Raw genomic sequence first — 24,340 nt, 5'->3', positions numbered from 1 at the left:
GGTCTGACCCGCTTCTTTCTAGTTTCATCTCTTGCGTTCACTCCAGACACCCAGCTGTGAACTTAGTTCAAGACTCCCCTCCTCGGGGATCCCTGGGTGACTCAGCGGTTTAATGCCTGCCTTCGGCCCAGGGCGTGATCCTAGAGTCCCAGGATCGAGTCCCATGTTGGGCTCCCTGCATGGAGCCTGCTTCTCCCTCTGCCTGTGTCTCTGCTTCTGTCTCTCTCTATGTGTCTCTCACGAATAAATAAATAAAATCTTAAAAAAAAAAAAAAAAAAAGACTCCCCTCCTCAGAGCAGGTTTTCCTGGAGGCAGTGGCTACATACCCTTCCTGGAACCCAATGCATTGTGCAGACATCTGCCTTAGCTTCTTCAGTCTTTGGGGAATTTGCTTCTTTGAGTATATATCTATGTGCTCCACTGGATCAGAGTCCCCACACCAACAGAGCCCATTTGCCTGGACCAGAGTTGGAGATTTACATGTATTATCCCATCACAAGAGAGTTAGTAACATCTCCAGGGTCACGGAGCGAATGAGCGGTAACACTGGGATCTGAATGTAGTTCTGTGTGAAGAGCCCAAACACTCTACCGCTAATTGCCTGGTCTCTTTGTCTATCCCTAGAGTATAACACAGTGAATGGTGCATAATCTGTGCTTGAAGAATCTTCAATGAATATTTCACATACAACAGTTATCAGGCACAGCTTTTTTCAGAATGTTCTGATTGAGCAGCAGTGAACACACACAGCGTTCTGTATACAGACAGTGAAAAATGCTAAGAGATAAAGCAATGCTTTCTGTTTTCTCAATCAAACTCCTCATTCCTCATGCCTAGTCACATTCAATCCAGGCGAAGTCACAGCAGAAAGAAGAGAAGATGAGCAGAGCATGCTTTATGTAGTCTAGCGCGACCCAAACGTTAGTGCTGAGTATCTTTCCCTGGCAGATGGGAAGAAGTGTGGTAATAGAGCCAGGAACACAGACTTTGAGATCAGACATTACTGGGTTTGAACTCCAGTACTATCGTTCACAAGCTGGGTGACCTTACTAGGCGATGTGACTTCATCTCAAACAGAGAATGGGAACAACTTTGCAAGGCTGTCCGAAGCATTACAAGTAGTGATGTGCACTTAATATGCATTTCGCAGTCCCTTCTTCTTCCCTCAATGATAACCATGACAAGAGAGAAAATCTTTAAAGGAAAAAACCCCTTATTCATAAAGGGAGGCCTTCCAAGGTTTCCAAGTATTTGTAGAACCCAGTAACACATATGCTCTCTTAGCTTTAATCATTTTAGGATGCTCCATTAGAGCATTATCAAAATCAAGCTCCATTAGAACATTTCAGATCTCCTGCTTACATCCAGACAAAAATGTTTATACTGGCTGGTCAGAAATCACTGTCAACAAAGTACAGCAAGTTAGTACAGAATAGTATCAATCTAAAAGCACCAGGCCACTCTGTAAGGGAACCTTTCCATTATTCCAAGCAAATCAATTTGCTTGCATTTAAGAGAGAAGCAGCATGGTCTAACCCTTATGGCAAGAGGAATGGATTGGAACTCTGGGGTCCTGGCCTTGCCATTTTAAAGGTGACCTTAGTAAGTTTTTTTTTTAAAAAATAATATTCATTTATTCAACAAATATTTACTGAGTGTCTGTAAGAGCCCTTTTCTTGTGACATTTATATTCTAATGGAGGAAGAAAGACATCATATAATGGACAGGAAGAGAGAAGTTTAGCAATAGTGAGGATTACAAGAAAACTAAAGAGGGTCTGATATAGACTGTGACTAGGGGCCTACTTTAGGATGCAGTCATTTTAGAAATGGTGACATTTAAACTAAAATTAGAGAAAGTAACTTCTTCTTTCTGGACATCACGTCCTTTTCTATAAAATGTGACTATGGAACGAACTGGCATGCTTTTGAAAGTTTCCTCTGGTTCCAGGAATTGGTTTCCATAGCTATTAAAGATATATTACATGTATGGATAATTTAAATGTGTGGGCATATATATTTTTAACATTAAATATTATCCTATACTTGATTAAGAAATCATTTACGGCAGTGAGTCTTAGCTTTGAAGACATTTAAGGTAAAAATAAATTCTTTGTTAAGAAACTAAATCTAAGTTGGCGTACTAAATTTAGGTTGGTGTACTAAACTAAACCTGTTCTTCTGTTCACTGTCTGAGATCTGATAAATTGTGTATTTTATTAATGTTCTGGTAAATGAAGCCAGTCTGGCCGCTGATCAGAAGAGTTAAAATGTCCTTGTGTGTTTCAAAGTAGGCAAAATGCATGAATTTGTAATAAGATTATAACTTTTCTTAAACTGGGGTGCCTGTCTGGGTAGCTCAGTTGGTTAAGAGTCCAACTCTTGATCTCAGCTCAGGTCTTGAACTCAGGGTAAGCTTGAGCCATGCGTGGGCTCCATACTGGGCGTGGAGTCTACTTAAAAAAAGTTCTCTTAAATTAATTTTTTCTGGTGATCACTTACAACCACAAATCCAGACAGAATGAAACTTAAAGGGTGCAACTCTAAACCACATGTCCTTTTATATAAGAGGAGGAAAAACAATAAAGTGAAGGGGTATGTGATTTTTTGAGGAAACATCAGTATTTTGGCCCGTATTTTTCATGCACCAGTTGACTAGAAAATTACAAAACCTGAAAAACTCAGATAAATTGTATCAAGGGAATGAATACCATACATTCATCCCTTCTCCCCCTCCCCCCATAGCTCATCTCCCTCCCTTTTCCCCTGTCCTCCATGCCAGGGTACTTTTCTGGAATGGGCAGAAAGGCCTCTCAAGCTGTTGAAAAATGAGGGCCTCTGAATTTTTAATTCTGTTAACTAATCATGAGAAAACTAGAATAGAAATTGCTGTCTCTCTGAGAACCAGTGAGGTAGCAGGCTCCACAGATTCTGTGTTTAATTTTGCAGAAGCTGGCTGGTTTCCCAGCAACACACTGATTTGTGGGGCCACTACTCCGGGCACCTCGAGGATAATTAAATATTAAGTCCCTCTTTGATGTATGCAAAGTCTGCCTAAGAGGATTACCAGCCACAGCAAAGGTAGCAGTCCTACATTTTCTGGTAATTGAACATTGCAATATCATTATCTATTCTTATCTTTGCTCTGTAAGAATCTGTCTCTACCCTTAATATTACCTTTGAGAATGAAGAAAGGGATAGGGAACAAAGAACATGTGAGCCGGTGCAATCAACATTTCGGGGTCTTCTAGGTGTTTTGGATAGAGATGAGGAAGACCTCAGTGTATGTGGGAAGAAATGACAATGAGCTCTATCTCCTCCAGTTCTGGAATCTTCTCTGAGGCAATAAAGCAACAGAGGAGGAAGGGTGGCCAAGACCTATGCTTACAAAGGATTTGCCCATCAGGCCTTGATCTTCCTAATGCTCCAGTGAAAAGTAACACAGGTTTTTAAAAACAATAATGGAGAGACCTCAAACATAAACTCTGGGCACCATTCTGTAACATTCTAGAAGTTGCTGCTATTTCCACTGTAAGCCACACATTTTCTGTGTTCATTTTCCATGTAGCAAACAGTTATTTACAACTATAGGCAGTTTCCTGACCAAAGTCACTTGCTCTCTGAAACAGATTTGAATCAGCAATGCCAGGCTGACACAGAATACTTGCTTTTTACAGGAGGAGGAGACACTCACGGACTTAATTTATTTGGGAAGAAGACTACAGATGAATGGCATAATTAAGCCACAGGGTAGTTTCTGTATTTCTACTACCGAATCTACACACAGACTTTGAAGGAGAAAAGCCAGGCTGTGCTCAGTGAAACAGTCCAGTCAGTTCAGAAAAGTACATGGGAAAGGAATCTTAACAAAGGCTAAGCTCCCTTAGATCATATTTTTGGAAAATGTTTCACTATGAAGAAATTAAAATCTCAGAAGTATCTAGAAATCACTGGAATCCTATAAAAGTTGAAACATGTTCTTTGGGTATATGGAAAGCTAAGGAAAACTTAAAAGAAGAAATAGTGGTTATACTCCTACTATTGCTGAGGCATTTTGCTCCAAATATCAAAGTGTCTGTTCTACTCTCTAAATATGACAAAGAAGATGGATGTTTTCCCCTTTCCCTGGTCTCCACGTTGTTTTGTAATATTGTTGGTATATGAATCTGACAGGACATGAAGTGAGGCTCCAAACAGAAACTGGCCTTGTTGTCCCACCAGGCTCTGGCCATTAAGGAAGAGGAAACTGAGCAAGGTTGAGAACTTGTAACCTGGAGGTTCCATCAGAACAGCACCTAGTGGTAGGGATGTTCGTTTATTTTGGAATGAGTCATAATCCAAGATTCCATATGGCAAAAATAACACAACCTAATTCTGAGCTTTCCTCTGAGATACTGTATGAACCTTCCTGTCAGCATTCCTCTAAGATCGACTACACCAGAGACCTGGAATATTTTTATTGTCTATTGCATTTGTGTTCACAGACTGTTCTTTAAAAAGACTGTTAGTGACTTCTTAATGTAATTCAAGGCAGAATGTTGAGACTAAATATGTTGGTAAAGTCATGGGGCTTCAGAAAGAGTATTATTCAGATAACAGTGACTTTTCATACAATCCATTTCAGCAATTTGGCCAGATTAGAGAATCTCTGGTAAGTCCATCTTTTCTGCATCTCAAATTCTCTAACTCCAAAGAATAGGTAATAGTATTTACCCCTTTCTCTCACATAGGGTAATAAGAATATATAAGATAATAATTATGAAGATGTTCTGAGATGAGTCTCAAGATATTCTTAATACTGGATTCATTAAAAAAAAGAAATTTATAGTTCTTTCAATGTAGTAATAAGAACATAAATATTAATTATAAAGCAAAGCTTTAAAATTAGAAGGTAAATTGAGGTGTAGTCAGACTTCCAGGAAACTCTTGCAGAGTAGATTATGTGGGAAGTCTTATTTTACTGGCATATGGCCTACTCTGGCAGGCTAATGCACTTGACTGAGATTACTAATCCTTACATCCTATGTCTTTAGGATGCATCAATTTAGAGTTCGAGCCAAACTTCAATGGCCACCATATTTCTTTGATTTAGGAATCAGAATTCCCATTTACTCAATCAACAAGTATTTGAGCTCAGAGTATGTACATAACACACTTAGGGGAATTCAAAAGACACATCCTCCAGGACTTCTGAGTTTCTACAGTAGTGGGGAGACAAGACTTTAATAGTAATGATAATGATACATAATTAAAGCTCAAATGTGTGGAATTCAAAGTTGAGTTTGAAATGGACATGGAAGGTTCCAGAGAGATGACGGACTGAGTGAGTCTTGAAGGATGGGATAGAGAAACAGATCCTGTGTGTGTGCTACATCATCGATCTAGATACAGAAGTGAGAGGAGGGCACCTGTCTGCCTGGGAAGAGTATGAAAAAAATGAATTAGCTAAACAGCATACTGAATTTCCATTTCCATCCACATTTCTCCAGGGACAGAGAGAGCTGCGATAATTAACTGATACTGTGAAGAATCCGGACTATATCCTATGAAGAGAAAAATGATACACACATGTGAGGGGAATGAGATATAACCTCCAGTGCACATACACATTCAAACATATGGACAAATCCGAAGCAATTCTGTTGTACATATTTAACTACTAAACAGCTGGATTGAAGAACATAGTGGAAAGCTTGCATTACCAAGCTGATTATTCACTGGAGGGTAGTTTAAAGTAATAAGGAAATAACCTCCAATTATTTTTAATAGGGAAAATATTCAGTAACCGGTCGGATGCTCCCTTACCTGTCTCTGGGGCCAAGTGGCTTTGAGAATGGCTTCTGTTCTAAAGAACACAAGGAGCTTGCCATCCTCCTCTGTCAGGTTAAATGACTGTCCCAAAATCTGCAGCACCTGAATTCGGGGTGTCACGGGCCAGGAGTCATCAGCACAGAAAGGGCGCAGCCACTCTAGCAGGTCCTCAGAGGAAACCAGCTCTTCTCTGAAGGGCAAGATCAAAGGTTAAATAAATAGGAACTTTTTTTTTTTTTAATTTCAGTAATCAAATGTGACCCAAAGACTTGTTTGTTAGGTGATTAATTTTTTTTTCCTTTTGAGAAGAAAAATTTAGGTTTTAAATGGCTTAAGACAATCCCTATCAGATATTTAAAAACTATGTAAAATGAATATAATTTTTACACAGTATCACACTGAGTTACATAAAGCAGATGAAAAATAATTACTATATCCTTAGCTACTCTCTATGTCTTATGCAAAGTTTAATAAGAAGTACAGTTTACTTCTGTTTATGTTATGAGAGCCAGGCATCATTATCATTCTAAGTTTTATATAAACTACTACTAGTTGACAATAACTACACAAAGTAGATATTATAATTTCCATTTTATTTAAACTTTTTTTCAGTTGTAGACATAACTAACATATAATATTGTGTAAGTTTAAGTGTGTAACTTTTTTTTTAAAGATTTTATTTATTTATTCATAGAGACACACAGAGAGAGAGAGAGGCAGAGACACAGGCAGAGGAAGAAGCAGGCTCCATGCAGCGAACCCAATGTGGGACTCGATCCCGGGTCTCCAGGATCACACCCCGGGCTGCAAGCAGCGCTAAACCACTAAGCCACTAGGGTTGCCCTAAGTGCATAAGTTAATGATTTGATATATGTACATATTGTGGAATGGTTACCAAGAAGTTTAGTTCACATTCATTACCTGACAATTTTTTTCTTGAGATTAGAATTTTTAAGATCTACTCTCTTAGTATTCTTCAAATATACAATATTGGTAACTACAGTCCTTACACTGTGCATGTAAATTCCTTTTTATAGATGAGGAAATAGGCTTCAACGAAGGGATACGATATGCTCACAGACATGTAGAATAGTGCAATACAACCCCAAAGTCAATGTTCTTTCTACCACTTTTCTCTCTGATAGAATTTCAATAAGGGGTTAGAGCATCAGGTTTCATACTACCCTAAGGATAAAATATGAATGCATGGTTACTAAAGAACTGTGAAGGAACTATTTGCACAACTTTCTATCTAACACTAGAATCTCTCCTCTCTTGTAATCCCAAATGGGCCATCTCAGGAAAATAACTGGTTTGATGATGATGTCAATGAATTACTATTGATTACTGTTAAGAGGTCTCATATAGATACCTCACTTGCACAAGGCCCCAGAGAGCAGTGCTAAAGCACAAATCATATAGGTTTTGCTGTAATCACATCCTCATGAGGCTTCCAGCAATAAATTCCAGCAATAACTCACTTATACCAAGTCTCAAATTCTACAACCTAACAAGACCAAAGGAAATCTTTAAAATTTGACAATTACCACTGAGTGTTTCTGTTAGTAGACATTCTGTAATACACTTGTCAATATAGTTTCATGGAAATTCAAATTAAAAAGACAATTCATTACTTGTATTTAGGAATTAAATAAATTATTAAATGCCATACATAATAGGCTTAAGCATTTTCTAAATTAGGAAGTCACTTGTTAGCTTTATATGTATCAAAACTGGCAAAAGTGGGGTGCAAGAAAAGTAGACCACCACTGATATTTCCTGGAAATCTAAAATAAGCAGAAATTATCATGTAGTGGAAAAGTATTTTGGGGGAATGTGATGGAACTGTGAACCCTGGCCCCATCATGTGCTAACAACTCCAGATAAAAATCATGAATGTCATCATTCCCAATTTATAGTAAGTAGACATAGGTCTTGAGAATGTGTCTCTTGGACTCTTTGAAACCAACAAAAGTATATAAAGTACTTAGCCACAGTACATAGCACAGAGGAATTACTTAATAAATGATACACCATTGTCTGCATAATGATCATTAGGATTATCACCGGTATTCTCAAAGCACAAGTTCGTGCTTGATACAGGGATGATAATTGTAGGATTCCTGCCTTCAAAGAATAATGGTACAGAAAAATTTTAAAAGTGACTATTATTCAAATTACTAATGTATGTAAATATGAACAATCATTTTGGAGGAAGAGTGAGTAGAATCAGGGAAGGCTTCACAGAGGACATGGCATTTGAACAGGATCATAAAGGACAAATGGGATGTATGTAAATGAGAAGGTGGAAAAATATGATCCAGATAAAGAAAAGAGCAAGGAAAAAAACAAAACAAAAGAAAAAAACAAAAAACAAAAAACAAGGATTTCAAAGGACAGAGCATGTTCAGGGAGAGACTAAAGCACAGATGTCCAGGTGGTAGATAAGAAGATGGAACCAGGGTAGCTAGCAGAGATTCCTCACCTGGATGGCCAAGAGCATGCACCCAAGGCTGCAAAGGCAGTGCAGCTTCTTGCTTGGAAAGCATGGGCTCTGCAGCTGTCAGGCCCGGAGTCAGCTCCCAGATTTACCTCTTCCTAACAATGTGACGTTGACCAAGAAGCCACCTAATGGTTCTGAGCCCCAGTTCCTCATGTGTAAATTGGAGATGGATATCACTCCCTTACTCATAAAGCTTTTGAGAATTAAACAAACACATAAATCATAAACTTCAAGCACATACTACATTAATAGACATACAACTAAGTGCTTCAATTAGTAACCACCATTATTATTGAGGACGTTTGATCTTCGTATGGAACGAGAAGATGGGGGATTTCTGAGCACTGAAATATCATATTCGTGTTAAGTGATCAGAGAAGCATACAGGCTGGGGCAGGTTCAGGCCCTTTTTGGTGAAGGCTACAGGGGTCCAATTAGGTATAATTCAGGAGAAAAGGAGTTTAAAGCACATTTTTGGCCTGGAGTTCAAAGCAATTTCACATAATATGAAACTGATTTTTTGACCCTGTCACCCAGGTGCCAAGTGGGGAACAGGTAAAATGAGCCAGAAGGGGCAGAAGCTGGAGTCTCATGAGGAGCAGCTGGAAGTATAATGATTACCCAAGACTTGAATGTGGTGAAAAAGAATGAAAACAGTAACTCATGGAAGTTACTAGGAGCTTTGAATTACATCACTTCATGTATTTCATCCCTTCTCTCTTTCATGTATTCTATTATCATCTCCAATCTGCAGATGAGGAAACAGCCACAAAAAGATCTAGTGTTCAAGGTCACAAAGTAAGGAGAAGAGCCAGTTTTTGAACTTGGGTGATCTTAATGCCTTATCAATAACTTCACAGTGCTACCAAACCAAACCAAACCAAACCAAACCAGGGCATGTTCCAGAACACTATGGCAGAAGATTATAATTATTCAGATACTCCTGTGATATAGAAGATTATGTTTTCCAAGTCATTACACAGAGTTAGATTCCATTTACATTTGAGTTTATTGTACAGTGGCTAACACGACATTTTGGGGGCATCTGCTCTAACTTCTGGTTGATACTTTTAAACTCATAATAAAATTAGGAAAACTCACTCCCAGAGCAGAAGTGCTATGTTCTGAAAGAACTATGTTCTAGGCAAGCTTCACCATAGAGCCACGTGAATACTGGTGTTTAGTAAGACAACACAGAAATAAAAGGCAGCTCTGTGGGAAAAGCTAGCCAAGGACATTGCCTAGATACCATCTCCTAAAGATTCCAGCTACAAAAATGGTTAACATTTCCACTTCAATCTGAGTTTTTAAAATCCATAGCCACTCTCAAGACTCATCAAAAACACATGCACACACATACACAGAGACAGAGAACAGAAATTTTGATAAAGGGGCAACAAACTGGCAAATCAAGGGGAAGAATATACAAGTATTCTTTTTTCTATCCTTGCAACATTTCTGTGGGTTTGAAATTTTTGAGGTAAATAGGTGGATGAAAAATAACCAGTTATGACTTTTAATGTGAAAAAACATAATGGGAAGAAAGAAAGTTATTCCATTTATATAGTATTTTATGAAGGCAAGGAGAGATTTTATGAGCTTAGGAATAAAAAGAACATTCTTTCAAAACATTTTTACTTTATTATAAAATTATATAAATTGTTTTTAAAAAGTTATAAGACAGATAAAAGAAAAAAATCACTCACAGTTTCACTGCAAAAGAGATAGCCATTTTCTACCTTTTTCTCCTTAATGAGGATTTTCTGGGGAGGAGGTTATTATACTGCACAGAGTAACCTACTATACTTTTTTAAAAAAAATTAACTACTAAAGGAAACACAGATTCACACAACTGGTTTTGGCCCAAAAGATAAGGAGCCCTATGAAATAGCTCTATTAACAAAGAACAGCAGCAGCAATAACAACAAAAATATGTTCAATAAATGGTTAATTTAAAAAAAAGTGATGTTCTATTGTGTAATGTAGCACAAGAGGATATTCACAAAAGGAATGGAAGAGAAATGTTAGCCAAACAAAAGCAATTACTGAATCAAAGTAAAAAGACAGATAGTGAGAACAATAATAAGCTAATCCTTGGTAAAAGAATTTTTGGATTGTACCTGGCATATTCATACAAAGACAACTCAACCTTGAACTTAAGTGGTTAAGGTTCCTCAAAAGAGATGGTAAATGCTTTATATAATCATGATGCACTGAAATAAAATTATTATTCTTATTTGGGAACGGGTAAAGGTAAGACTGCATTCCAACAAGACGAACACAGACCACTGTGATTTCTTATAAACATAAATGTCACAGAATGTGAATGTCTGAAGGGAACAGAAGGTCACTTAGTCATATCTTCTATATGGAAGTGACAAACTGGCAGCTGAATTTCTGTGTTGGCTTGTATGGCATATGCCAATGTATCAAGATTCAAAATTTTTACAGGAAATCAAGAATTCCCAGCTCCTCTAATTCCTCCCCCAGTTTTACGGAGATATAACTGACATACAGCACTGTATAAATTTACGGTATAGAGCATAATGACTTGACCTACATGTATAGTGAAATGATTCCACAGTAAGTTTAGCTAACATCCATCAACTTGTTTAGATTTAAAAAAAAAAACAAAAAACAAAAAAAAAAAAACTTTTCCCTTGTGATCTCTGCACTCATCCTTTTTAAAAGCTGGATAAAAAGGACACACTGGCAATTCTTTCCTTTAGACAAGGCCTGTGTGAGCTCTTGTTCCCCTCCGCCTCCACTACCTTCTACTTCTCCCTAAGCCCAGACCACCTTGCTCATCTGCGTTACTGGCATGGCCTCAGTAGGAAATGAGTGTGTGAACTCTGATGTATAAAATCCTAGGCAAGATTAAGAAGGGAGCTAGGAGGGGAAGCAAGTAAATGTAAGTGAGCGAATAGTGAGAGACCCCAATATCCATGTTTTACGTAGATCCCTCAACGCAAGTAACTGATCCAAACACCACACATGCTTTCCTCACTACCTACAGAGCTAGAGGGAGGGGACCGTCCCCTGCGTAGTATCTGCTATTTATTACCTTCCATGAAATAACTGGGGCACACCTGGCCAGGACTAAGAGAACTGCAAATAAAGGAACTCAAAATATGCTAATGGTCTTGCAGTACAGTAAAAAGTGTGACTTTCTGCAAATAATTAACATAATCAAATTCTATCAAAAGAAAAGTTCCTACAAAGAAAATAATTTTGATGTACACAAAATTCTGATCTCAAGTCTTAACTTTTGGCAAATACTAATAATCATCTCTCTGTGGCTGTTGTCAAATGTATGCCAATCCAGGATCTCTTAGGGATTTATCAAAAAGAGCCTGGGTACATCTCACTAAAATGAGGAAAAATGACAACTATTATAATAAATATGGCCTGAGGTGGCCCTGAGAAATACTGCAGTAGCAGAGTGGCTTGGCCATCCTAATGGTGACCGTGGCTGTTAGCAGGGCTCAGTACAACAGAACACAATCCTCGTGCACTGTGGGCACTCAGACAACATCTGATGATTTATTTTGCCCCACAGAGCATGAAGACAAAGAAGAAATCAGATTCAATTTGCTTTGGTGGGCTTTTTCTTTTTATTTTTCTGTGCTTTAAAAATACTGTGAAATCCCTAGGCAATACCAAAGAGCTCAATGAAGTCTGAATGATCTGACGCTGTTCAATATACATGAAGCCTTCAGATAGCTGAAGCTGGACTGTGATTAAGTAGCAATTTGCACAAACAAAAACTTCTAAAATACTCAATAGTTTTGAAGGAAATCTTTCTTCCTTTTTGAATAGTGCACAGAATTCCTCAATATCTGTTCTGCGTGGATTTATTTCTGTACATCCTTTTGAGAAATCACTAATGGACTGGTTTGCACTGTGTATCATTCCTGTTAGGAGGTGTCTAAAGGTACATGAAGCGGGGGTGGATGGGGGACGTGTAGAAAAGGACATGAGGCCAAAGCATAGGGAAGGAGATGCAAGAGGCGGGAAAGCAGTGGGAAGTGATGCCTGAAGACCTCGCTACTTCAAGTGTAGTCCATGGACTACGCAGCACTCGGGAGCTGATTACAAAAGCAGGATTTCAGGTCCCACCCAGAGCTACTTGAGTAAAATCTGTATTTTAAGAAGACCCCCAGGCAATTCCCGTGCACAGTGGCATTTGTGAAGTGCTACCTTCCTGTCCATTGCAGGCTCTTTAATGTCAGAAGCAGATGAGATCTGGTGAGAGAAAATTCATAGCATGTTCTTATCTGGCTGACCCGGACACACATTATAAAACCTGTCTGGGCATCATTTCCTAATTTGAAATGGAGGTAATAATAACACCATAAGAGGGCTGTTGTGAGGATTAAGTGGGTTGCTGAACAGCCACTTCGAAGATCTCGGCACTAAGTCATATATTCATTACTTTTGTGTTTCTAAATGCATATTTTCTTAGTTCCAGGTTTAACAAGTGTATTATTTTAGAAAATTATTATTTTAGCTATTGAATGTTTTTCAACCCTTTTTTCTTAAGCAATCTAATCAAAACACAGACAGGAAATTTAGGTATTCTTTTTTTTTTTTTTTTTTTTAATTTTTATTTATTTATGATAGTCACAGAGAGAGAGAGAGGCAGAGACACAGGCAGAGGGAGAAGCAGGCTCCATGCACCGGGAGCCTGATGTGGGATTCGATCCCGGGTCTCCAGGATCGCGCCCTGGGCCAAAGGCAGGCGCCAAACCGCTGCGCCACCCAGGGATCTAGGTATTCTTATAATATGTTATAGACATACACAAATCATGGGAGAAAACACACTCATAAAGTTAAATTTATGTGCACAAGCTTCTCAACACTTAATTACCTTAATCTCATCTTTAATCGTACATGGTATAAAAGATTTTTTCCACTACTTCAAATCTTGACAATACTTAACCCTGATGGCTGGAGGCAAGAATGTGGTTACACTAGAAAGGCAGCCTGTCTGTCCACACACGGTACTGGTGACCTGTCTGGGTGCTGTGGTTGTGTGCGGCTGACAGCAGAGGTAGAAGAGGAGGGACGGGGGGCTTTACGAATGGTCAGAAGCTGCAGCTCAAAGGCAGATCATACTTGTACGAATATAAAAAAATCAAAGGAGGAGGCACCTGAGTGACTCAGTTGCTAAGCATCTTGCTTTTGGCTCAGGTCATGATCTAGAGTCCTGGGATGGAGCCTGGGTTGGGCTCCCTGCTCTGCAGGGGAGTCTGCTTCTCCCTCTCTCTCTGCCCCTCCCACCCCTCTGAAACAAAATCTTAGAAAGAAAAAAGTGAAAGGAGGCCATACTGATAATGACATAAACTCTAAAAATTAGGTGCAAAACCAAACACTTGGTGGTAGCCATGAATACACCCACTCAACTTCCTACTTTTCCATGCAGTTTCCCTGCCAGGACCACTATGGGTTGATGGAGGCCTAACCTAAGAGCGTGTCAATGTGTGTGATAGTGGACAATGTGCGCCAAGATAGGGGATTTACTATCCAAACAGATGTCACGGAGGGGAGTGGATGGTGAAGTTTTGAGGTTGGCACTGAGGGAGGCTGGGTATGCCCCCAAAGGTGAAGGTGACACACAGGCCTAGCATGGCCTCCTGGAGGTTAGGTAGTCCTATCAGGTCGTGTAATGAGTGACTGAGAGGGTTACTTTCAAAGGGTCTGAATCCCATGTCATTCCAAAGACCCCACTGGGGGCTACCTGGGAAGGAGAGTGACACCCCTATGGGATCTGCCACACATAGTTTTGGGAAGAGAAATGGAAGCCAAGGATTTAGGTGTAACCATGTTGGATTCAAAAAAGACTTGCCAAAAAAAAAAAAAGACTTGCCAGAAATGAAAGTTATGACGTCGACTTTCTTCCTTTTCTTTTTTAAGAAAGAAAGAAAGAAAGAAAGAAAGAAAGAAAGAAAGAAAGAAAGAAAGAAGCAAAGAAAAGAAGAAGAGAAAGAAAAGAAAAGAAAAGAAAAGAAAAGAAAAGAAAAGAAAAGAAAAGAAAAGAAAAGTTAAGTTCACTGAAGTTTCTCTGTTAAGAGGACTTTTATGCTGTGTCTCTAGAATAAAAAGTACGATCTTGCTCTGTTTCTCCATTCCCCAATGTCTTCCTCTTTGGAAAACAAAGCTTAAAAAAAAAAGTCTGTATGTAAGAAACCCAGGTTGGATTCATCTGTATATTTGGCTGGAAATTCACTAAGAATACTACCTTGTAATCTTTTTAAGATGTCTCCACTGGAAGGGGCTTATTGCCTATCCTGATCCTGTCATCCTATGATGCCAGGCTCCAGGTCGGCCTTACCTGAAAGCAGCTGTGCTCTGACAGCAGCTCACTGGGGAGTGGCAGGCAGAGAAGCAACTGATGGGCTCTGACTGGAATGGCAGATGCTGGCCGCACCCCTGGAAGGTGGCTCGGGATTCCCCACGCAGTGTCCCTGCCTGCTATGCTACCTGCTGCATCCGCAGTGGTGCAGGCGGCTTCCTCAGCCTGGGGTACCATTTCCCACCTCCTGCTCACAGACGCACATTTCATAGACCAGGACCAATGTCGCCCATGCGAATCCTGCCCTGACTTCCAGGACGATTAAGTGCTCCCTCCTCGCTCTCTGTACTGCACTCACCCCTGGGTAATATGGTAATTAGAGCAACGGGAAGGCTTGGCTCCCCTGCAAGACTGAGCTGCTCCAGTGGGAGGCTACTTCTTCCTCGTATCTAACTCCTCGTGATGCAGCAACAGAGTATGGCCCACAGTAAACACATAGATCATTTCATTTCTCTTTCGAATAAGAGGTGTAATTTAGCTTCCTTACTACTTCAAGACCCCAAAGCAAAGGGGTTTAGAAAAATGGTGCAAGGCACGAGGCTAGGTAGAGGGCCCTCGCTGCAATGCTGTCCCATATTCACCGAGATGGCCAGTCCTAGTTTCCTCCACTCAAGCCTCGGGCACAAAGCAACACACAAAAATACGCTATACAGGCATCTGAGCGCTAAATTATGATTCAGAGCCTGGCTGGGATCCTGGCTCCATGTCCTAGGCCTATGACTCCCGGCAAGGCTTCCTCTAAAAACAGCAACAACATATACAACCATCAGAAATAATCATGAGGAAATCTACAAAGATAAATGGGAAGAGTTACAGTAGCAAGTAAAGAAGACTATTCCGTGTTTACACATTGTGATTGAAGCTGTATAAAAATCTATCTGAAAAAAAAAATCTATCTGTATCTGCACAATAACTAGAAGGTAATATGCAAATGAAAACAATTATATTACTGAATGAACTATGGGGCATTTTCAAAAATATTTTTTCATTATTATTATATCATATTTCCCACTTAAAAAAAGAAAACAGGGGTGCCTGGCTGGCTCAGTCGGTAGAGCATGTGACTCGATCTCAGACTCATGTATTCCAGTCCTACATTGGGTGTAGTGATTATTTTTAAAAAATAAAATAGGTAAGAAAATTGGGGCAAGGCCTTACAGGGATGACATGGATATCAGACATATGAAAGATGTTAAGCTCTGGCAAACACAGAACCACCAACTTGTTGCTGTTCTTCCGATCACTACCACTGCACCCGAATGAAAAATTCTTTCTAAAAATGGCATTAGAGACACACACCTTTCAAGACTTATAAAGCTTGTATACTCATAGTCCTCGGGCAAGACAGACCTAATGCATAGAAAGCTTTCAAAAAAGACGATACATACATTCTAGAAAGTTTGCAGACTTAATCAGTCCAGCTAACCTCCTGAGGTGTGAATCCTTTCTCTCCTAAGGAAGCTCCAAGTAGTTCTCTCCTGGCCTCATGCAGAATGAGTGAGAGAGACCACGCTCTGCCCGGCAAACAAGGCTCTGGAGAGAAGGGAGTGACCGCCAGAGCTGACGGGGCAAGAGGACAGCTGCAGTAACCCCGTGTCCAGATGCAGAGCCTCTCTAGTGACGCGGAAAGTCCTCCGCTCTTCCTTCCAGAATGCCTTGGCAGTTTCATAAACAGTGATGTTAAAGTGATTCAGAGATTCTGAGGAGTGTCACGAGGTGAGATACACACACCATGCTAGGCTTACCCCTTGTCCACGCTGGCATGGACGGCCGCAACAACACCTTCCAGGACCTGGAGGGGGTCCCCCGACCCACCGAGGTCAGCACTACCTCCACTGTGAAGGGAGAGAGAGAGGACTGATTCAGAACAGGGCTCGGCCTCAGAAAGCAGCGTGGTGTTCACGCTCACAAGCACCCTACTGGGTTCTGGCTGGAGAAGCTGCCAACGCATATCCTCTGCGAGCGCTAAGGATAGAGAAGTGAAACCTCTTCTGCCCTGAAGGAGCTCATAATCTAGTATATGCTGGTTTTCCTATCAAGAAAATAAAATCTACTTGCATTACGTCATTTAAAAAACATTCCATGAACATTAGATAGATGAGCTATTTTAAGCATTAAATATATTATCATCTAAATTCTCCAGCTGGATTTAAAAAAAAATAATAAAACCCAAATATTTACGTGGTACTTACCAGGTCCAAGGCACTGCTGAGTGCTTTACACACATTCTACCATTTAGTTTCGAATAGTCTACAAGATAGGTACTATTATTATGCCCGTTTTACAAATGTGTATGTCTAGGACTTAACTGGATTTTGAAAAAACAACAGGAGAAAAGAAGTTTTAGGTGAGTTTTCTGAATAATTTAAGTGATGTGATTTAAATCAACTGGTGGATTCAGTTCTTTATGTGCCTTTGTTATTTTATACCTACTAAATTTTACTAACTTTCTAAAAAGAAAATGCTATGGATGCTGTCAATAGCAATTTCTTTTCCTTTGAAAAGGTGGTAGCTGAACTCAAGTTCCCTTTCCTCCCACTGCAGAAAGATTTAATTCACATTTATTGAATGTCTTCTGTGTGCTAAGCATAACATTTATTAGGTAAGAACCAAGTCTTTACAAGTGGAACTGGGCACAGGGAAGGAGAGAGAAGTATAATTTATGTCAGAATTTTATAAATGTAAAAATATCACATATTTTAATTATTCATGACAATGTGTAATTTTTAGGAAATAAGCTAAATTCATCAAAGCACTCATTTTTCAAAATGTTTGTTTTGGTGAGGCTCATCTAAATCTTGATTCAAGGAACAGTAATAAGATAACATAAATCAAAAGATGCAAAATACAACCAACAAGTGTCATCCTCTGAAAGAGGAAAGTGGGTGGCTTTTACAGCCACCACCACCAAAACATAATAGGCTAATAATAGAACAAAGCATTATTAATTTGACATTTGTTATTTCTTAAAAAATGTTATGATATTTTATATCTCCCTCTCTCTCTTCAGAATTACCAGATACCGCAGATCATTAAGGTGAAAACTGTATGAGGCTGGGGTAATTAAACTGATAAAGGCTCATTTGATTTCAGTTCAGCTGTGGAAAACTGACATGCATTTAATCAAAAAGTTCCTCAAGAGCAATGCAGAATTACAAAGCAGGCTTAAAAGGAGAATACATTAAACACAACCAAATCTTGCAGCCTAATTGCATTATTCACAGAAAGCACTTGATGCCTCATTCTCTTTTGGAGCTTGGCTTTCCCCCTCGTCCCCAATCCTCCCACGAAGACACGGGCACACTGACAGAAAGCTAGCACTTCTCAGTGGTTGGTTCCACGCCATTAACTGCAGGTAAATAAAACTCTAAGACACTTAACAGATGTCTAACTTCTTCAGTATATGATTAACCTTGCCTTGTGTATTTCAAGAAGAGCTTCTGGGCACCATTTTGCAGCCTCTACAAAGAAGTGGAAGTAGAAAAGGCAAGAGCAGAACATCCACCTGGGGTCCCACGATGTCCTGACATGCAGCTACCTCCCTCACAGGCCATTTTGGCCTTTCCCTGGAAGGAGAGGGTCTAGCCGGAAGTTAGCTTTAGGGCATGTTACATATAATACCAGTGGTGAAGTATGTCCGTGGTTCTCCATTCTCAAGGTCTCTTAAGACAGAAGACTCAGAAATCTTATGATCATGTTTCACTTTTATAAAGTGCTTCAGTTTATAAAACACTTCTACATACATGGTATTTTTTTCTTCGTTACTGTAAAACGAGTGCTACTATTGGCACACTATCACCTCAGGTTCCCAACGAGTCTTCTCTAGCTTACCTCAACGCAGAAATGATCTTCCTTATGGCACCCTGCACCACATCCTTGGGCGAGATGTCGAGAGGGCCCACGGCCACCTGTAGCAGCTGCTGAATCATTCTTAGAGGCAGACCATCTAGACACATGGCCACAGCTTGCTCACGAAGTTTCCCTTCCTCTGATCGGGACAGATCATAGAGGTCACCGTATTTCTGCAGTATTTCCTGCAAAGATATGGCACACAACACCTGAGTTATCAAATAGGAATTCAGTGTGTCTACATGTACACAGTGAAGCATATTAAGAAGATTCTCAAACCGAATATACTAGAACTACAAACTGAAGAAAAGGCAGTGGTTAGGAAGGGCTTGGGCTCCAGAGACATGAGGCTTGAGTACAGACCCTTGCTGTATCACGTATTAGTCTGTAGGCCTTCAGTGTCTGCAAAATGAAGATGAGGACAGAGACTCTAGGGAAGAGGGGATATTGTTAACATTAAATGAGAGAGTGTAAAAGCCTCTAGGACAATGTCAGGCACAAGGTAGAGCTCACTGAAGTATAAGTTTCTCTATTATTATTACTGGGCTGCAACCACATGACAGCTCAGACCTAGGAGTATCAACTGCGCAAACCCAGGTAGTCTAGCGTGTCACCTAATTTAATGGTCCTAAAATCCTGCAAGGAGTTTTACTTAGCTCCATTTTACCAAAAAGTAAATTGGTAAAAACCAAAGATGCAAAGTAACATGGCCAAAGTCACACGGCTAGAAATTAGGGGAAGGAAGATCAGAATCCAAAAGACATCTCCCCACCTCCATGGCACACAGCCTGCCCCTCTTGGGTACTGTCTGTAAAAATGAATATGACAAATAATATATGAAATAGGCCCCAAGCCACTAGTTTTCATCATACCAAAACATGGTCACTAAGTGTTAAGAATGCTTTCCAGGTTCTGTACAGTTTCTCAAGTAATCTTGAATATACCCTCTCGACTTTCAGAACAACCATATAAAATCCAAACAATTGGTCAGTTGATGATATTAAAGAATTCCTGATAATTTTTTACTGTGATCATGTTGTAGTGGTGGTGTTTGCATGCATCCTTTAGAAACAGACATGGAAGTATTTACAGCCAAAGTAAAATGATGACCCGGATTTTCTTTAAAATAATCCCCAGGAAGGGGTGAGGGTATGCATGGAATAAGATAGTTCACGTTCTGATAATTGTTGAAGCTGTGAGTCAGGCACATGACCGTTCATTTTACTCTTCTCCTCACTGTGAAATTTCTTTTTTTTTTTTTTTAATATTTTATTATTTATTCATGAGACAGAGAGAGGCAGAGACACAGGCAGAGGGAGAAGCAGGCTCCCTCTGAGAAGCCTAATGGGGACTTGATCCCAGGACCCCAGGATCATGTCCTAAACCAAAGGCAGACACCCAGGTGGCCCGTGAAACTTCTAATAAAATAAAATTGCTGTGAGTTCAAAGTGGCTACTAGTATCCCTCCTGAACAAGAGGAAACTGAGGCACTGTAGAATAAAGGCATCTAGTTTAGACTGCGTTAATCTGGGGCACAGGGAATCTTCTTTCACTGGGTGTATGACTAAAGAGGTTAAAATTATGGCCTGAACTTAAAAGGGACAAATGTATGAGGCTGAAGGTTATTTCCAGTGCTTGCTATGAAAAGTACCCTAACAAAATCAAATGAGGTCCACTCTAGGAACCTGAAGAGTCTACTACACTGGACCTCCATGGTCTGACTGATGGCATTTGCAAGCAGCTACTGGTACCTTTAAATCATAGCCTCATTGAAACAAACAGCTATTTCCATTAATAATCCCCTTGGCCCCATATATGTTATTCTAATCATTCAAAGACAATACTTGTTCCAAGGAGAGGAGTGACAATTCTCCAGATCTGAGCATGGTATATTTAATAAAAAAGATAAGACAAGTCTTTAATTTTTTATACTAATAAGTATAATCACTTTTACTTGAAGAATTCAAATTTTACCCTAGTTCTCATAATTATGGATTATAGCACGGTACATGTCAGAAAGATAAAATCAAGATTGGTAAAGCCAATTTGTTCCCTGCAAAAAGCCTTCTCTATTGCTTGTACATCATTTAATGTGATTCATTAGACAGGCTAATAGCACTAAAAAATACAAAATGAAATGAAACTGCTATCAAACTTTTGAATTCTTCCCGTCTTTTCCATGAGGGCTTTGAGTTTATGTGTCTCATACAAATTTTGAAGTCTTCCATTTGTTCATTATCTGAACTGCTCTCCATTGACCCATCTTTCTAGTCAGGAATTGTTCTTTATAAGCCAAGAACACAATTCAATCAACATGTACAGTTTAAGAAAAATAAAAGAGATTAGTGGCCACTTAGAGTTTCATTTACCATCAACATTAAAGGGGTAAATGAAATATTACTTAGATATCTGTATACTGTTTGCACCGATATGAAACCATTTACCGATTGATCTGTCAACGTCTCAGTTATGTGAAAAAATCGCTAAAACTCTCTTGGCTACAACAGCACAGCAGAAAAACTACAAAAGCTACAGAGAAAGGATTTCCTCATGCTGCCCTAACACACTGGGCCTCAACTCTCATCATGGGCAGCGACTCTGGACTCTTCTGAGAATATTTTTTTGAGATATCACGAAGGTCTCAACTGGAAACCAACTAGGAATAATTGTAATAGCCAAAAAAATTGGATCGATAATAAAATTATATTGGAAACACAAAATATTAAGAAAAAAAAAACAGGATGAGTGCATCTAATTAAAAAAACCGAAAAACTGTTGAAGCAGGCATGGATGGCTCTTTTGGAATTTTTCTGAAAATTAGGGACAAAAAAAATCAATCATTTTTCAGTTCAGACAGCAAAACAGGCTCACAGACCACTGTCCTGATCATCTTTTCAGAGGAACCCTCCATCCCCCAGGCACCTAACGTGGGTTAAACTCAGGGGCCTTTCCCCCATCCCTCCCGCCTCTTCCCTGCCTGAGATCAATCCTGATCAGTGGCCTTAAATCCTTTTCAAAGAACTGATAACTGAATTGATAATCAAGAGGTAATGAAAAAGCTAAAGGATAAAGGATTGAGGACCATTTTCAAAGACATCTGAAAGACTGAAAACCCGAGCAAAACCACTACTGTGGCTTTAAAGGAAAAACGAAAGCATGTACTATGTTATGTGAGTGAGTGGGCACAGAGAAGTTTTTACTTCATTACCTGCTCACTGTTCTTCAGAGAAACAAGGAAACTGTGGCTGAGGGTTTCCAGGTGAGCAAGTGATTTCTCCAGATGACTCTGGGCATCTCCATAGGTAACTTTAGAGTCACTCGCTTCTTGAATGTCATCTTCTGAATTTCTTTTCCGTGGCTTCTCAATAAAATGTTTGACCATCTGAATAGCCTTCCTGGTCATCTCTTTCCGTGCTTCCACAGACAGCTTCAACACAAAAAGGAATTGAACAACAGTGAGACAAACCATATGATCAGAGATGGCATATTTAATAAGGTATTAGCGAGGCAGAGAGAACAAAAGTGAGATGTTAACATACAACTTTAACACATGAAGAGGAGTTTTGTTATATTAGTTTTTCTTCTGTGAGGAAAACCACCACAATGAGGAGCCATATGCACTATTAAATTAGTAAATAATGATTTTTTTCATGCTAATACACAAAAGTAGTGGGTGGCATGATGAAACTAGCATTCAAGTAGATTACTGGTTACAGTGCAAAAAGGAGGAGTCATTTCTACAACCACAATTCCCAGTATTGATCATTTATTATATGGAAATAATTAAAAAGAAGAAAATAGTACAGGCATGAAGATTTTAACTGGAATAAGACTATAAAACTTCAAAAGCAATCGAATTGCCTAATAATAAAAGAAATGGTAACTAACTTATGATAAATTACTAGATAGAACATTATATAGTCATTAAACTTAGAATTATTAAAAGAGCATAGCAATTTGGAAAGTGCTTATCATAAAATGTTAAATTTTAGGAATCAGAAATCATAAAACTATGCCATATTTATATTAAAATCCAAACTAAACCTGTGTGTATGACTGAACACGAACACACACACACACACACACACACACACACACACACTACTGTTCTGTTAACATGCTGGGATTATGAGCAATTTTGTTCTCAACTTTTCAAGTGTTCTATAATGATGTCGTATTCACTCACTCACCAAGTATTCATTGAATTCTTTTTTTTTTTTTACAATTGAATTCTGATATGTGACAGTCATTTTGTTAGGGGGTATATTTTCCTAATATTATTAAACATTTGAGCTTACCTGGCCTCAAGTCTAAACATAACCCCTCTTGATGGAGGCATCACACACTGGGGAGCCATGCCGGGCCTTGTTAGGAACTGCTGATTTGTGCTGCCTTGGATCCTAGATTTATTAGCCTCATGTCAATGACTCAAGTACATTTTTGTTGTACTATAGCCCTAGAAGGACTTTGTGTTGATTTAAATAAATAAAATAAAAACAGATAAAGAGTCCTAGGGCAAAATCTTATCTTTACTATCATTTCTTAAAGTCACTTAACCGTGTGTCTCTGGTTATTCTAAAAAGTACCACAGCTGCTAAAACATGGCATCAGTGACCACACCAGGAGGCAGGTTGGTCCAGACCTCCCATTTCCCACCAGCTCCCCCCCACCCCAAGTCACTCTACATAGAATTCATGCTATGATAGTGCAAACAGCTGACATTTTCTTCAACCCCTACAGGTATGGGTAAAAAATAACCTTAGGAAGGTACTATTTCCACTCAACAGTAACTCAGTGTGTGCTTTGCAAATGCAGCTTCCACTAAGGTTTATAGCCAGATTTCTACCTCCAAGTACTCATGGAATAGGACAAAGTCAGAAGCTACCACGGACCAGCAAGTACCAGTTATATTCTCCTCCTCCCTCACATACACTGTGAACTCTTTTCTGTGGTGGAAAAACAAGACAACAGAACTCATGTATAGTTAGTTCAACAGCCCTCCTTACTTCTCCCATCATGTGGATGAGCCCCAGGGAGGTTCTGTGATATGTTGGGGTTCCTTGAGTGAGTGATAAGTAAAATCCAGAAGCCAGGTGCCTTGGTTATGGAGCTGGTGCTCCCCTCTCACTGCATGTGACACAGCTTCCACTTTGCCACGTCTACCTCCGTACAGGCTCTGATAGAGCATGTGATGAGTACACGTTGAAGGCTCGACAGAAGTGGAGACAAACAAGAACTTGGCATAGTGAATCCTTCCTTTCCACTCACTCTTGTTTCCTCAAGAAACACAGGCTTGGGGAATATCTGGAGATACCAGCTGGCCAAATGTCTATTCTCTCAGCCTATCAATGGGCGTGGAAGACTTTCAACCACAGACTGGCAAGACAGTAAGGACAAGGCAGGCAGGTCACATGTGCAGGAAACAGCATCCTGGGAGAAACAAGTGGTCTCTGTGCCACTTGTGATCTAGATGTGATCTTTGTTGTCCAAGGTTTAACCTGCCATTGTCAACCACTCCTGAAGTAGTTGGCAAGTAGGAAGAGCACTCACCTCAGAAAACCTGTGTTTAATTTTCAGTACTTGGTGACTAAACAACTTGACAATGTGCTTCAAGCCTTTGTTTCTTCTGGGAAAATGTGAAAAATGTCATCTACCATACAATGTCATATTGAGAATTTAAATGAGATAATATATAAAACAATCAGCACAATGCCTTACCCATCATAAGTCCTCAATAAACAGAAGATGAATTTTCATTCAGCTAACTGATACAATATAAGTTTCTTTTTTATATCTTCCTAATAAACTTGCCATGTGATCCC

General features: G+C 39.5%; 1 protein-coding gene across 1 annotated transcript in view; it reads right to left on the bottom strand.

The window, feature by feature from the left end:
• The window catches only part of NBAS (NBAS subunit of NRZ tethering complex), a 317,777-nt gene that overhangs the window by 28,461 nt on the left and 264,976 nt on the right, over positions 1 to 24,340 (bottom strand). Inside the window, exons 45-48 of the mRNA XM_077844072.1 lie at positions 21,727 to 21,945; positions 18,501 to 18,703; positions 16,415 to 16,504; positions 5,806 to 6,001 (exon numbers count right to left, since the gene is read on the bottom strand). Of these exons, the coding sequence (XP_077700198.1) occupies positions 5,806 to 6,001; positions 16,415 to 16,504; positions 18,501 to 18,703; positions 21,727 to 21,945 (708 nt within the window). The remainder of the gene's footprint in view (positions 1 to 5,805; positions 6,002 to 16,414; positions 16,505 to 18,500; positions 18,704 to 21,726; positions 21,946 to 24,340) is intronic.

This window comes from Canis aureus, chromosome 12 (assembly GCF_053574225.1).
Source record: "Canis aureus isolate CA01 chromosome 12, VMU_Caureus_v.1.0, whole genome shotgun sequence".
NCBI lineage: Eukaryota > Metazoa > Chordata > Mammalia > Carnivora > Canidae > Canis > Canis aureus.
Note: the sequence above shows the minus strand (reverse complement) of the source record. Positions and strands in the feature narration are given on the sequence as shown.